Source organism: Alligator mississippiensis, chromosome 1 (genome assembly GCF_030867095.1).
Source record: "Alligator mississippiensis isolate rAllMis1 chromosome 1, rAllMis1, whole genome shotgun sequence".
Classification (NCBI taxonomy): domain Eukaryota; kingdom Metazoa; phylum Chordata; order Crocodylia; family Alligatoridae; genus Alligator; species Alligator mississippiensis.
The window spans coordinates 44,274,733-44,291,179 of record NC_081824.1 but is presented as its reverse complement, the minus strand read 5'-3'; the positions used below and the strand labels follow the sequence as shown (position 1 = coordinate 44,291,179).

Genomic DNA, 16,447 nt, shown 5'->3' with positions numbered 1-16,447 from the left:
AAGCAGTGGCAGGGGAGAAATGACATGGGTAGAAAATCCCCTCTCCGTCCCACTGCCAGTGCTTCCAGGTGTAGCCACCTGGAGCCAGCACCGGGCTGCACTGTGTCTCTGCTGCATCACCACTGCCTCTGGGCTGCCCCATGGGGCAGCCGTGTCAGTAGAGCAGACACAGGGAATCCTGGTGCCGGCTCTGAGTGGCTGCAGCAGATGCTGGCAGTAGGTGGGGGAGGGGCCTTTTTTGCCCTGCACTGAGCAGCCATTTCTTCCCCATCACTGCTGCTCAGCCCAGATGAGGGAGCTTGGACCCAGTGCAGAGGAAAAGTGGCCCCTCCCTCTCTCACTGCTGGTGTCTGCTGCAGCCACCTGGAGCTGGACTGTGTCTGCTCTGACCACTTCCATGTGGTGCAGCCCAGAGGTGGTGGTGACATGGCAGAGACACAGGGCAGCCCATACCGGCTCTGGGTGGCTGCACCTGGAAGCACCTGCAGTGGGACGAGGAGGGGCTTTTCCCTCCTCCATGCTGAGCATCTGTTTCTTCCTTGCCACCATTGCTATCTCAGAATGGGGAGCCTGGAGCCACAGCAGGGCATGATGCTTCCAAGCTACAAAGGAGCTTCTGTGGCTGGGCTGCCAAGAAAGGAAGTTCCTTTGTGGAGCAGCTCAGGGAGTGGCACCTCAGCCTGGTGGGACTGAGGGACCTGCTGGGGGCCAGATAAAGCGTCTCCACAGGCTAGATCTGTGTGGCCATACCCCCGCCCAGCTGCTGGAGCGGTGAGGGCAGGAGCCCCTTCCTGGTGTGGGGAGGGGGGGCTCCCCGCAGTGCGAGGAAAGTGACCATGGTGGCAGCGCTGGGGGCTCTGCCACCCCTCAGTGTTGCTGTACACAGCCCGCCGCAGCTCTGCCCACCCTGCAGCGGGCCCCCCCACTAGGAAGGGGCTCATGTTGCCAGACATTATGGTGGGCTGCTGTCTGCCCCCTCCTACTGCAGTGGCCTGGCAGAGGCAGAGGCACAGACAGCCCATAGGGCCCCTTGGTGAGGGGAAGAGACTGGGTTATTCTCCTTCCCTCTGTCCTCCCATGGAGGGGACAGCAGGGATGTACTCTGCTGCAGGGAGCAAGCATGGTGGCAACTGGGGGAGGGTAGACCTGGCTGTCAGTATGGGTGGAAGGAAGACTAACCCCCCTCCCATCCCCCTTTGCCTCAGGGGCCATGGTACACTCTGCTGCAGCAGGAGTGGGGAGCAACTGGCAGACCCTGCTTGGGTCCCTGCTGGTGGAACAGGGAGTGGGGAATTAAACCTCTCCCTGGGCTGGCCACACCCCCTCAGCACAGCTTCTCTGCAGCTGAGGGCACACTGTAGAACTCCCGGCTCCTAGCCTGAGTAAATTCAAGCATGTCACAAACCGGTTCACTCTCTGCAGGTTAGACTAACCTGCAAAGATTGAATCAATTCAGGCTCCAGCTTTTTGAATGTCTGTCCCTAGCCTTCATGACCAGGTGAAATTAGTATCTGTGTAGAATGTTGTGCTGTGCCTAACATACCTTATTTGACTATTCCTGGTGAATAACTAATATTGTCCCTATGTCTTCAGTTATCAAAGTTGTTGTAGTTGTTACCAAGATAATAATGTAAGCAGGTGGGTCAAAGAAGGACTCTTATTATCCTTCTGTTTTTACTGTAGCAAGATATGTTGCAGTATTTTCCAAAAACTATAAGAAGCAACTAGGTGAGAAAAGTCACAGGACATTTTAATCTAGAGTAAAAATGTTTATCCAGGAAAAAGTGACTCAATGGAAAGTTAGCTCAGTAACCATATTCATTCTGGTTCCTTCATAAACTTTTTTTAATGTAATATTTTTATAGTTTAACTAATAATTTTTGAAATACTTACCCAAACTGACCATTCAAAAATAATCACAATTTTCTCCTGTCCCCCAAGTCCTAGCTAAAGTAATTGATAACCAGGTTTAAATCCTTTATATCAGAGCTTAATCTCAAGGATTGTTCCATAAATAATTTATATGACAAAAAGCCTGAAAAAGAGAGACTAGCAGAAATTTGAACACTTAATTATCATAGTATGATCTATTTTTTCATATCATTGGTTGCATCTACACATGTGCTTTACTGCAGAGTTGACTGATTAGCTCTGCAGTAAAGAATCACCATCTACACATGCACCAGTATTGGGGCACAGTAAATTAATTAACTCCACTGAAAGATAGTACGGCTGGAGACAGTACTATTCTACAGCAGGGTAATAATGTATACTGAAACGCATGTATAGATGGTGACAGAGGCTGGCTGGGGCATGAGGCATGCCTGCTACCTAGCCCCACACATTAGCACTCTTGTGCTTCTGTCAGCTCCTCCACTTCTCGCTGCTACCCCCCAGACACTGGGACTGTTGCCAAACCAGGGCTGCTCCAGCCTGGATCAAATTGCTTCAGGCCCAGGTGCACGTGCAGATGCTGTGCCTGGAAGCAGCTGACTTTGGCACAGACTACACCATTTATCAGAATTTATCATGTCATCTTAATCGCATGTGTAGATGCACTCACTGAGAGCATCTACGTTCAGGATGCTTGAGGTTTCTTTATTATCAGAACAAACATATTGGGTTATTAAATATATATGTAAATTATTTCCAAAATAAGTTTGCACACATGTGTGTGCACACAAATGCATACTGCAAGTTACTTGAAGGATCTGGTATTAATCAGGTAGAAATGTATCATGCACGAGAAAAGAGCTAGCTCTCATTGACAAATTCAGAGTAAGATCCAAATCCCACTCATTTAAACACAGAGGCTTGCAATTACATCTTTTCCTGAATAAAGATTCATTTTAATTTCCCACCGTTATTCTGCTATCTGCTTTGTAAAGGTAAGACCTCAAACCATTATTTATTGCAGTGCAAGCACTTCAGGTTGACTGGGAAAAGCTCAGGACAAGCCTGGGGCCTAAGCATTTCCCAGAATATAGTGATCTGTTCTTTTGCTGTGCAGGTATATGCTATCACAATGAGATGATATTAACAAGTCTGTAGGATCATTTAAAATGTATGCATAATAAACCATTTGAATCAATCTTCTACTCTTTTAAGCTGAGCATCATGATAATGATGGTTATACCCCTTCACCATGGGCTATAGGGACCATAGTTGGGATGTGCCAAGATTGTTGTGCTAGCTCTCATGTAAATACCAGATTTTTAAAATAGGCATTTCTTTATTTGATCTGGTAAGCATGCCCAGATCAATACAACAAATTCAGGCGTCTTGCAAAAGACAAAGCTTTACCTGGTTCTGTATTTGTGCGTGTGTCCATTCCAGTTCTATTTTACAGAATATGCCTCTGATTATAGTACATATCAGGGAGGTGGGAGACCTGATTTCAGATCCCCATTTCACATGATTTGGAGTGGGACTTCTGATTTACTCTCTCACTTCCAGCTGCAAGTGCCCTAACCACTAGGGTATTAAGTAGTGTTGCATGAGCCTCTTTTAATCTCACCTTGCAGATGTATTTCACTCTATATAAATAATTAAATATTCTTTGGACTGGAAAGGGAGAAAAAGAAGTATAGGGAGGAGGAGTGTGAGTCACTATATTCTGTACTGCAGTGGTTTGGGCATTCTTTTGAGATGTGGGAGAACAGGTTTTAATTCCTTGGTACAAATCATAATCTTATGCTTAATTTAGGAAGCTCAATAATCTCTTTTCTAGGTATAGGAAGCATGAGGTCATGCATTCTAGTAGGCAAATAAGTACCAAGGAGTTAGCTATTGCAGTGTATTTGTGGATTTATCTCTAAATTCCCAAATTTAGGGATCCAAGTTTGAAAACGTTGGCCACAATATACCATATAGTATATCAAAATAGTATTTTATGTTCATACATGCATAAATATATGAGGAAAGTCTGAAAGGACTGGGGTTATTTAGTCTGGAGAAGAGAAGACTGAGGTGGAATTTGATAAGTCTTCAAATACCTGAAGTTCATTTATAAAGAAGATGGAAATGGGCTCTTTTCCTTGGCTATAGGGGACACAACTAGCAACAATGGCCTCAGGCTACAGCAGGAGAGATTTAAATTGGAGATTAGGAAGAACTGTCTGACTATGAGGGTGGTCAGGCATTGGAATAAGATACTTCAAGAAGCTGTGGAATCTCCATTCTTGGAAATTTTCAAGAGCAGGTTGAACAGACAGTTGGCTGGGATGGCATAGGGATGATCCTGGCTTGACCCAGGGGCCTGGATTAGATAAATTTGTGAGGCCCCCTCTGGCCCTACTTTCCTATGAGTCTATAATGATATATACTGTCTCTTTTCTGAATGCATATATTATAGGATGATATAATTTTTGTATTGAAATTTCTGTTTGTAATTTTGGTTTATTTCCCACACATTTCCTGCACAGGTGCACATATTCAGTTTCTAAACTTCTCTACTGAAGCAAATCATGATTTCCTTGAAATTCAGAATGGGCCTTACCACACCAGTTCGAAGATTGGCCAGTTTAGTGGAATAGAACTTCCACCATCTTTGCTAAGTACAACTCATGAAACACTCATCCATTTTTATAGTGATCACTCAGAAAACAGACAAGGATTTAAGCTATCATACCAAGGTAAGCAACAATTCTTTTAGTATATTTGTATATATTAAGAATTATTTGAGGCATACAAAGTTTTGAGAATGACAGAGGCATATCATTATCCCAAATATTTGTTTTCCATCTTTTAAAACAATTATAGTTGCCTCTCTCAGCATTTTTCATTTATAGACCTGAAAGTGCTTTTCAAATGAAGTATCGCTATTCCATTTTACAGTTGTATAAACTAAGGCAGAGATTAAGTCACTTGCCAAAGTTCATACAACAGTTCAAGAATAGTAGGACAAATAGAATGCAGACTATCTAATATTTCATGATCTCTCTGCTTGACCTTACTGCTTCTTTTATTCTCAATTTTAGAATTTTTCTTACCATTTCAATGAGTCCAGTGTAAGTTTGCTTGAGTAAAATTAATCAAAAAGTGAATAAGAATTTCACAATTTGATTCTTATTATGTAAATGGTTAGTTATGTTGCATTTTAAAACGTACGTGTGTTTATCATGATAATTCTGCAATCTGAACACTTGTGAGAACTAGAAATGCAGAATGCCAAGAAATGCATTCAAAAATAGAAAAATATGCTTTGTAGAGGCATATCCAGGTATGATCCTATAAAGACATATGCACACCCTTAACTTCATACACTGAGTAGTCTTACAAAATATGGTGCATGTAATTAAAAGCATGTATATCTTTCCAGGATTAGTTCTATGCTTTTCATAATCTTTGAGTTAATGAAATATAACATGTAAACTACTAGTATTTCTTCTATAATCTTTTATTTGTTTCTTTAAGCCTATCATTTTCTTGATATTGTTGAGCATGAATAGCATAACTAATTGGTATGCATTTCTATAATATGAAGATATCTGTAACCTGATAAAGTAAGTACTTGGGCATGGCCAGGAACAGAACATAGATTAGTTAAAAATATTCAGGTTTGAGTATGGAATTAACATCTCCAGATGCTATTTTATTGTGGCAGTTATGGTTTGGTTGTAGTTGGACAGATGTATTTTCTTATGTTTTTCTAGGTAGGTATAAAAACAGTAAATTCAAATATTCAGCTCCATAAATACAGTATACAGCAATACAGGCTGTATTTCCTTATAGCTCTCTGCCATGTCTCCTGATTAGCACAAGGTAAGGCCCATTCCAAAAGTGTTTCTTTCTCCTCCATCTATCATACTTACCTTTTACTGGCTTCAGTCTAAATAGACTTAATAAGCTGTTACTGATTTCTTGCAGGAAAATTATACTTAAACCTCTGTGATAGGCTTTCTGTAATACTTTTTTTCTAGGGTTACATCCAGGGCAGTACTTATAAGACTTCAGGATTTCCTTTTCTTTCAGGAAAAGAATGGAATTAACTGATTTATTTTATATGATTGCTCTGGATATCCATGGGGGAAAAGGGCAAATGTGTTCAGTTTGGTTTGGTGCTTTGTGTAATAATATTTATGTTTGTCTTTTCATATATTTTGTGTGTCTGATTGATACTTTATTGTAATTGGAACTCTGTGATTTTGGTTTGACTGTGTTGCCATTTGAACAAATCTTCATCTCTCCTTTTTTTTTTCCTAATAAGAATCTAGGAAAAAAAATGCTCTTGCTTCTGTCACACTACAGTTGAAGCCGCCAGGCTGAAGGAAGCTCCCCCTGCCCCAAGCAGTGCTGCGTGGTGTGACAGAAGCAGGAGCCGCAGCTGGAGGTGAGGGGAGAAAAGCAGCCCTGCTGGACTTGGTGGTTTCGGCCCAGCACGTGGAGCTCTGGCTGCAGCCTCCAGATGCCTTCCATCCGGATGCCTTCTGCCTTCCAAGGCATCCAGGAGCTGGAGCCAGAGCTCCACATGTTGGGCAGAAGCTATGGGGCTGAAGCTTCCCCCACCCAGAATGGCATTGTGTGGCCACAGCAGCTGGAGGTGAGGAGAGCAGAACAGCCCCCCGTGGTCCTGGCCAGCCCACACCTGGTTGTCCATCTGTGGCCCTGGGTGCTGCACAGGACGGGGGACACGGTGGCACCTACCAGGATTGGGGCTTGTTGGTACCTCCAAGCTGGCCTGGGAAGCCTGCTCATCAGAGAGCCCCCACCTGTGCTGCCAAATGGGCTGTAACACAGCTGGCAGTGGGCTGGGAAGGGCCTTACCCTGCCCCATACTGGTGCTGCAGGGCCCTTTCCATCCAGCTGGGTCTCCATGACAGCCCCACATGGCTTGGACATGGGGATCCAGGAACAATCTGACTGCAGCCCCCACAGTCCCAGCCCAAGCTGCCTCTCTGCGTCCACCCTCAGCAGCACCAGCAGGCTGGCTGGGCTCAGCCCCGCATCCCCAGCTGCAGCCCCAGCCCCAGCCCCAACCCTGGGCGGATAGTAGAGCCATACCAGCCAGCTCTGTCCAGGCCCCCTGTCACCCAAGCAAGAGCAGGGGAGAAAGCTGGGCAGACCCCAACTGGGGTCCCATGCCCACTCAGAGAGGGGGTGAGTTTAATCCCCCTCCCTGTTCCATTTTGCCTGAGGTACTGCCCCAGCTTGTCCCTGGCCTCAGGGACAAGCCTGGTAAGGGCTGCTTCCCCTCTACCTCTCTAGGCACATCCCAGCTATGATCCCTACAGCCCAGGGTAGGGGTTTAAACCCCTTAACAATTATACTTAACCCCTGAGGGGGCCTGGCCTCACACCCCAGGTCCTTCCAGCCTTGTGGCTGCTGCAAAGGGAAGGGAGGGCTGTTCTAGTGCTCCCCAGCTTCTAGCCTGAGCCACTACAGGCATGTGCCTGCATTTCCAGAATTAAACATGAATGTCTGTGCATTTGCAAATCAGTTCAATCTTTGCAGGTTAAACTAACCTCCAGCTTCAGGCTCCGGCTTTTTGAATGTCTATCCCTAGGCCATGTGTCAGCAAAAGGACCCGCAGGGTCAGAACTGGGTTTCTGTGACAGAATTGCAGATATGGTGTTTCAGGAGTGGAATAACAGTAGTTGCTTCATGTTGAGAGTCATGTTGATTTAGTGTGATTGAGTCTAGTGATCTGTCCTATGACTCCCTCCACTATGCCAGTGTCAGGCAAGTTCTTTTAAACTGTTTTAGTATATCTAAAGAGTTTCCGTGTAGTGCTGTAGCCTGCAATCTATATAATATGTTGTAATATGTATGATACAGTTATGTCCCTGGATCAACAGAAAATGTAACTGTCTTTCTCAGAATACAAGATGTGTCACAGCTTTCCACAATACTCTGTGTTTTGGTTTAGACCCAAACCTATCTTGATGCCATTGGTCCCCTTTCTATTGTATCCCTTTCTTTTCATTCCCCATAATTATATTGATGACAAAGCAACGTTGTGACTGACACAAAATTTGTGAATGTCCTCCTTCTTTGACTTATCTTAATGACTTGGGAATTGTACTCCTGGAAGATTAAGTAATATGTCAGAAAACATTTACAACTGACAGGGGATAGATTCCATAAAAGGATTTTTTGAAAGGGGTTAATTTTTTATATTTGTACTTTGTGGGCACATCTACACATGCAACTAGGGTGGAGCATAAAATCCAGTGCTAGTTGCACCATAGTTTATTGCTCCCAGGAATGCCTTTTGAACATGCACCCAGGACTGCCGCACATTGAGCTGGTTCAGAGTAGCTCTGGCTATCAGGGGGCCCGAGGGGTCAGGCTGCCAGCTTGGGGCCACTCTGACCCGACTCAGCATGCTGCGGAGGAGCTGGCTGAGGCATGAGGGTGCTCTAATGGGAAGCTAGCCATCAGGTGGCCCCTGCACTGAAGTATCCTTGTGCCCCAGCCAGCCACATCATTATCCACATGTGCACTGTTGTTGAGTAAAAAACTCTGCAGCAGGATAATCCTTGTATTTACAAGTAGTACCCTGCTGCCAAGTTTATTAGTTTCCTGCAGCCTAATAGGACCACACATGTAGATGCAGAGACTTTACTGCAGAGCTAATTAGACAAATCTGCAGTAAATGTCTTATATAGACATCCGGCCATGTCTACATGAGACACTGGCTGCACAGTAGCCCATGACTACTGCACAGGAGCGTTGCATGGCAGTAAGTGTGATGTGACGCTACAGCACAGTAGTGCTGCATGAACTACTGTGCAGTCAGCATCATGAAAAAGCCATTCCACAGTGTGACAGTGCAGTAAGTCTACTGCACAGTCATTTAGTACTTGTTTATATGAGTACTTAATGACTGCACAGTGACGACTGTGCAGTCAGCATCTCAGGTTGATGTGAGATAAAGTTCTCAGAGCAATGGAAATTTCTTAAAGCATGAAAACTTACATATATGAACTCAGGACTTTCTGAAGTAACACTGCAAATGAATACATGAAGGACACATTGAGAATTGTGAATCATTGAGAAGCAGCAGTAAAGTGGTAATTTAGTAGGAATCTGTTTACTCTAGCATTAGATTTGTAAGTGGTTAAATGAGACAGAAAATTAGACTAAGTTTAGTTTCATTAACTGGAATTTAGATATTTTCATTTGATTTCTCAATATATATATATGACATAGAATGCTTTTATTTTCTGCCCCCAAATTACAGCTATTTCTAAATATGAATTTATATACTTCTCCTGATTCCCACCTCCAAACTATTCCACACAAAAGTGAGAGAAAAAAGCTAAGGCCACTTCATTAAGAAAGGCATCCATTCAGCCATCTGTACTGTTATAAATAGCATTTGAAATACTGAGTGACTAACTCCTGAATGTTATATTTGAGAAACACAGTATATTACCCTGTCAAAATTATCTGGTCAATTGCTTATTCAATTGGGAAAACAAGACCATCTGCTCAGTTAAGAACTGAAAGAACAAAAATTCAATTGTTTCCTAAAGTATTTGATCTGTATTTATTTACAGTAAAATGAGCTATGAATAACTATATTTACACTTGCACATACACTGTGGAAATAATTTTTAATACAGATCAATTCTTTCTGATGTGTGAAAGCTGATACTTCCAGCAGCTTTGATTTTTCCTCATATCAAGGGAGATAATTTGGGATTCTCATCATAGATTTTGCCTATTGATTCCTCAGGATTAATAATAAACACAAAGTAGCAGCCTGCCACAAGCAGCATTGGATCTTCTTTTTGAAGCAATGCCTAATGAGGCCACGATGTGGCACAGGGCCTGTTGGCATCATAATGTGCTGGAGACTGACTCCCTCCCTCCCTTCCTGGTGGTCACATCCCAGGAAGAAAATTGATATGGTAGAGTGAACATTTGTGGCTGTGGCAGCTGCCAGGGTTGGCTCAGAATTTCTTCTGCTGGAGAAGTTCTCATAGCAGAAGTGGGAAACTCACTGACCATCTCTCTGACTGGGGTAGCACCCACCAAAACCCAAGAGTTCCAGTGACCAATGCATACCCTCTTGCTGTTTTCCAGGGAGGAGACTTCCTCCAGATGACCTAGTTTCTGCATCTCCCTGACCACCTGGTGACACATACCTTCAGCATACCACATGGCATCTCTGGATTCAGTTGGCATATAGGCTGGAGCTATACTCAGTTGTCCATTCGTTCTATCAGACTTTGGTACAGAAACAGCCCTCTGACAGTCCCAATAGCACAGGCATGCTTCTCCACTCTATCTGATCATTCCAAAATTTAAAACTTTCAACCTGCCACCAGCTTGTGAATCATTTCAGCTCACTTCCTCCAAAAGCAGACTTTATCCAATGTCGTGTCTAAGCACTCTCAACTTTCTTGTGACTAATCTCACACCTTCTGTTTGATGAATAGGCCAAGTGGATGTACAACCTATATTCCCATAGCTATACCTTCCAAATATATTTGCCTTACTAAAGTCTCCAAGACTGTCAGCAGTTGACATTTTAAATGTCTCAAGTGTCTTTCCCTGATATATCTCAAATTTGCCTTTTCACCTGTAGATAACTCCTGACAGGACTGCCAGTGGTCAAGGTGTCCTGCCCAAGTTATTCTTTGTCCATCAGTTTATGGCACAGTTTATGGCTTGTATTTTCCAGCAAAAGTCTTCTGACTTTTGATAGGTCTGGGCTCAATACTACTGCTTCCTTTCTTCTGTTTGGTACCAATTTATTTGTACATAATTGGCATTGTACAGGACAAGTTGCCACATGATAGAGAGCTACTACAGGAGCCATCTTCATCATCTTACTCACAAGAAACCACCAAGAACCAGAGAACATGAACAAAAGAACTATAGCCTGCACACTGGACCCAACTGCAATTACATTACAGATGAAACTAAAATTCACAGGTTCATTACTTTTTCTTGCATGAACTCTCCTTTCAAGGGGCTTCAAGCTCATCACCAATTGCCAGAAAAGTCTTGTTCAGTGCTGGCCTAGAATTCACTTAGTGGGGTATCTATGATTACTGAGGTTTGTTCAGAGTTTTGTGGGAGTGAGACAGGTTCCACATAAATAAAAGTTTGGGGAGTGTTGGTGACAGCCTCTATCAGACTGCTGCTTACAATTTGCAAAGGATCATGTTACCAGGTTTATAATGTATCCAAGTCTGGGTGAATATTCAAAAGGCCTGAAAAAGAAGTTTGCTAACCCCAGGGTTTCTCCCTAATTATTTTCAAGGTGAGATCCTTGAAAAGCACTTATTTTCAAACAGCATAGAGGTGCTCAGGCTTCTCAAGGTAAAAAAAAAAAGACAAAATAATTTCTAAGTGTTCTATTTATTATTTTATATAATATTTGGAAAACAATACACCTTATTCTAATAATACACCCTGATACCTAGATCTAATGGAATGATGGAAACTTTAAAAAAAAAATCCTCCTTTAAAGCCCCATTATGTTTTGGAGTGGGTTTTCATAAGGATTTATTCACGTTTATTTCACTGATATGTCCTATGTGAATTTGTTGGAAAGCCTGTGTTATGCTCTATTCATTTATGACACTTTTATCATTGTATAGAGTATGTTATGCTATTTGTATATATCTTTATGATTTTAGACATTGTTTAGTCAAGGGAACTGATGGGACCATACGTACAGAAAAGTGAGTAGGCAAAGCTGCTAAGTATCTTTTGCCATGATGTTACTAGGGCAAGAACAACTGGCACTCCCAACCCAGACAGAAGAGGGCACTGATGGGATAGGCACCCCAGTTATTTTCGGCTTGTAATGGAAAAAACAACTGCATAATCGGAAAGACACTTCAGTGAATGGCCCATCAGCTACTAGAATGCCAAATGATCCAGGGAAGATCTGGGACTCATGAGACATTGGGACAATGCTGATGTAGGGGTAGGGTGTTCACTTGGAGGTGTTTTGAGGGCTGTATATAAGATGGTCAGGGTCTTTGGATTTTCTCAAACTTTGGAGTTGTCCAGGCCTCAGTTAGCAGAATCATCAGGAAAGCTGATCTCTGAAAACACTTTTTCAAGGGGCTAGTGGTAGTCAAATAAGAGGGTAAGAAATTTTACTTGTCTTTTGGCTCAGTCTTCAAAATTACAGCCAGCTTCTCTTGTATGATTCTTTTTAGAGCTGTGTGAAGCTTTGGTCCCTGATTCGATTAGGCAGAGATTTGGCCTGATTCAGCTGCTGAATCTCTGAATCAAATCAGGAGACCCTTTAATTTCTCCAAATCAAATTGGAACCCTCCAAGTTACTTCGGAGACATTCAGAAAGGTTCGGCGAGTTGAACATAGACACAGCTTTAAATGTTTTTTCTACATAACTCTAGATAGCAGGTGGCTCATGAATGATCAGATGCTGGGGTGGATGGAGCATCTCACAGCAGCACAGAGGGCTGCCCAGCTTGCTCAGCAGCAGACCCAGAAGTGGACCAGAAGCACTTCCAGGTCCACTGGGGAGTGCACTGGGGGGCTTCCCTGTGCCCCCCGGCTCAGCAACTGGTGCCTCCTGTGTCTGGGGGGGGACACCCGGGGTCCCTTAATGGCTAATTGCTCAGCTGGAAGGGTGCAGGGAGGCCAACCAGTGCGCTCCCCAATGAGCCCAGACATGGACAGGAAGTACTTTCAAGAATTCAGCCCCCCCCGCCATGGTCCTGTGGAATACTCCATATGCCCCCGCATCGCAGCATTTACAAGCCATGCCTGGTACCTCGAGGTATGTGAAAAACACATGTAGAGCTGTGTCTATGGCCGAATTGCTGATTCTCTGAATTGTGGAAGAAATCAAACTTCGCGTTGTGGTTGTATTAGAATTGGCAGAGCCATCTAGGTTTATTTAAAGCTATACAAGTGATCACAAGGAGGGTTCTCAAAGGAACTCTGACCTCTGCAAGTTTACAAGCATATTTATACTTTAGACAGTGAGAAAAGATGCAGGGTTCAGACAAAGCAACCTTGAGAGAAACAGAAAGATGTTGATCATTCATTTGTCACGCGTAAGCAGTTTACTTATTTAGAAAAAAACACTGTGTTTTGGGAACAGTTATCAGCTTCCGGTTCGGAGGAGAGGAGGAGGTTAAAATCTGCACACAGAGCTTAATATATCAAGACAAAACAAGGCATGAAAGTATTTTCTTATATTAGAACATTTTAAAACACATGGCATCAGCATCTTTTTCTCTTCTCTTTCTCACTCTTTGTCTCTCCTCTTAGTCAAGTAAGAGGCCTGGTTAAACTTATTTCCACAGAATCTACATCCAATCTACAGATTCAGATTTGGCCAAATTGAAACGGAGACATTGATCTGAATCAACAAATCAAATCACTGTCCCTAATTTGGGCTGAATCCAAATCTGAATTGAATACTACCCACTTCACACACCTCTAATTCTTTTCTTCTATACAATAAATTCTTTTCTCATTTGTGTTCTTACTGATAGCCTGTAGTAAAACCTAGTTTCTGAGCAAAGGATATTCTCGGCTAGGCCATTTTACAGAAAGGGGGACCTAAAATTTATTTCACAATCCAGAGGAAGACAACCTGGAGCTAACAGGGTAGTCAGCTATGATGTCTGGTACCAGCTGAATTTGTGAGCTATAGGGCAGTGGAGCTGAGGTTTGCAGGGATAAGGAGTTACTGCAGGGCAAACCTTGGTCTGTTCCTTAGGACAAGCAGGAGGGGAAAGTCAGAGCTCTGCAGAAAGGTTTGTGATAGATGTGAAAATTAAAGCTTGGAAAAACAACTAAAGCCAAGTCTTTAATGGAAACTGTTAGGAAACGGTATATAGTTTACATATTCAATTATCAGATCAACCTATAATTACAGAAAATCCACTAAGGTCATGTATAAGCATGGGAGTAAACTTTAAGAAACACAAGCTTGCATCATTAGAGATAGATTAAATTTGTATTCCTTTTTACCAATTCATGAAATTAGCTGTCCATTACAGAAATGAGCTGTTAGAAAAGTGCATTTTTAGGAGTAGTAGGATGTTTTAAATTATATCAGTAGAATAACGTCTACTGTTTCAAGATCTCTGGTTTTAACATTTATATCAAAAGCAGTTAAAAAAAAAAAAAAAACCTTAAAAATTCAGACCATCAGTGGCAGAGAGATATTTTGGTCTTGTGTTTTTCAGCAGGAAGGAGACAGTTAGTCATCAGCTGGACATGATATAAAAATTAAAGAAGGAACTATAATAATAGTTACACTTTTTGCTTAAGCAGCATAATTTAATTTTATATCACATTATATCAAAGAGGAAAAGTAAATTAATTAAATGACAAAGGTGCACCATGACATGTCAGTCTTTTCAGAATTGAGTTTGAAGATAACATGGTGAGCTTACAGTTGTATTTACATGAGATGTGAATAACAGTACAATAACAAAGCCTTTTAGGAAACATAACTGTTGATGTGTTTTAGGTGTATGATAAAATAGAAATATGATTTTTTAAATTAATGTAAAATAAATAATCAAATAACAATGCAACCTGGATACTCCTTGAAATAAATAATCATGCATATCAGTAGGCATATGCACACTTAATTCAAACATTCATATACCTCTTTCCTTAGGCAACAAGTGTGTCCAGAGATAGGACCTCATCACATGCTATAGCAAACAAGCTAACTAGGACTTGTATAATAGAGCAATAATATTTTATTTGGTTTTAAGAAAGCATAAAATAATAACATTCTAAAGTATCATCTCAGAACTAGAAATCATATTGTGTGAAGAAAACTATTTTAGACCTATCTCTTGAGTTGTAAGCTGCTTGGTACAGCAGCTTTCTTGATTTACTATCTTCTATTGTATCTAAAACAGCATCAGTGCTTAACAAAATAATATAGCAGCAGTATTTCTCCTTCTTCTCAAGCCTATTCTGCTAAAATATTAATTTATTAAGCTTTGCTATGTAAGGTATCAGTGAATGTAGACCAGCTTCAAAATGCTGGAAACTAGTTTAGGATAGACCAGGTACATGTAGTATCAGATTTAATCAGTTTAGGTTAGACTGATTTATAGAACTTCAGTACCAAATTGCCTCCAGACTCAACTTAGGCCACTGTCCTCCAGCATACCAGGATGCTATGCAGCTTCTTGTTAACCCCTCCTTGCAGGGAGGTGGGCTAGAAGTCGGCTCATGCCCCCTGCTCTAGCCCAGTGCCTAGCTGGCCCCAGCCAGACTGCACAGCCTCTCTGAGCTGTCTAGCCAGCAGAAGAGGCAGGATTGGGGAAAAAGATCACTGTGTATTTCCCCTCTGCAGAGTTGGGGTCCAGCCAGCAGAGCAGCAGGAGAGAGGGAGAAGAGCATGGTGGCTTCCCCCTCTAAGGAGTTGGGGTCCAGCTGGCAGAATGGGCAGGAGAGTGGAGAAAAGAACATGGTAGCTTCCCCGCTCTGCCAAGCCAGGATCCACCAAACTGAAGCCCCATATTCATTCCTGTCTGCTCTGCTGGGCAGAGCCTGGCTCTGCAGAGGGGGAAGCCACAATGTTTCCCTCTCCAACCACCCCCCCCCCAACTGCTTCCTGCTGTGCTGGTCAGATCCTATTTGGGGGGAAGCCTAGCTGGGGTGGGAGGAAACACTCCAAGGCTTGGGTCTCCACCGACCCAAGCCAATAAGAGATTTCCAGGCAGCCAATAAGAGATGGCTCCTGTTTACCAGTGTCTGCTGGCTGACTCAGAGGCATGTTCTGTCTCTAGTGGGTTATGGAATAGAGAAGATCCCACACAACTTACTGATTCGTTTAATGCACTGGCTGGGGGAATATTTAGCTACTTGCACGATTTCACAATGATTACACCCTCAATTCAAACAACACAGTTTTATTTTAAAATTCTTTGCTACACATATAACTGCTTAGCTTTAAGAAACACCACAAACATTAAGAACACAATAACTACATATATCAGAAACAATGCTCCAAATGCACTTCCTTCTCAAACAATGCTATAAGTATTAGTATTACAAAAACAACCACAATTACAACTAAAAGTTAAATTTGAATCAATACTATTATTTTCATAATATACTTACAATCCTAGAATTCCGAGAAGCAAAACACTTAGATATGCTTTCATTCCTCAGTAGTACTATTTAATGACTAAGTCCCCTTCCTTCAGTCCCTTTCGGGCGCTCTGCGGCTTCAGCATGAAGTAACAGATTCATGTTCATGGAGAGGGTGGTTCAGGTGATCAGTCTGATCCGGCCTACACTTGTGAGTCTTCCTTCGTTGTTCTGCAAATGAGGTTACCTCCAAATTGGGACTGTAGGTTACAGTTTTTATTGAGTGAGTTGCTGTCTTGGGTCCCTCCTACCCAAACCTGTCACTACTCCCAAATTTGGGCTCAGATCTTACTCAACAGATTCTTTTGCTTGGTAATCAGTTTATTTTCTTGACCATTTTAATTACTTTGGGGAACTTCCACACCACTGCAGTGAC

The 16,447-nt window shown here is 42.5% G+C and overlaps 1 protein-coding gene across 1 annotated transcript in view; it reads left to right on the top strand.

Moving 5' to 3' along the window:
- The window catches only part of CSMD1 (CUB and Sushi multiple domains 1), a 2,292,800-nt gene that overhangs the window by 2,010,404 nt on the left and 265,949 nt on the right, over positions 1-16,447 (top strand). Inside the window, exon 41 of the mRNA XM_019488443.2 lies at positions 4,425-4,634. Coding sequence (XP_019343988.2) covers positions 4,425-4,634 — 210 coding nt within the window. The remainder of the gene's footprint in view (positions 1-4,424; positions 4,635-16,447) is intronic.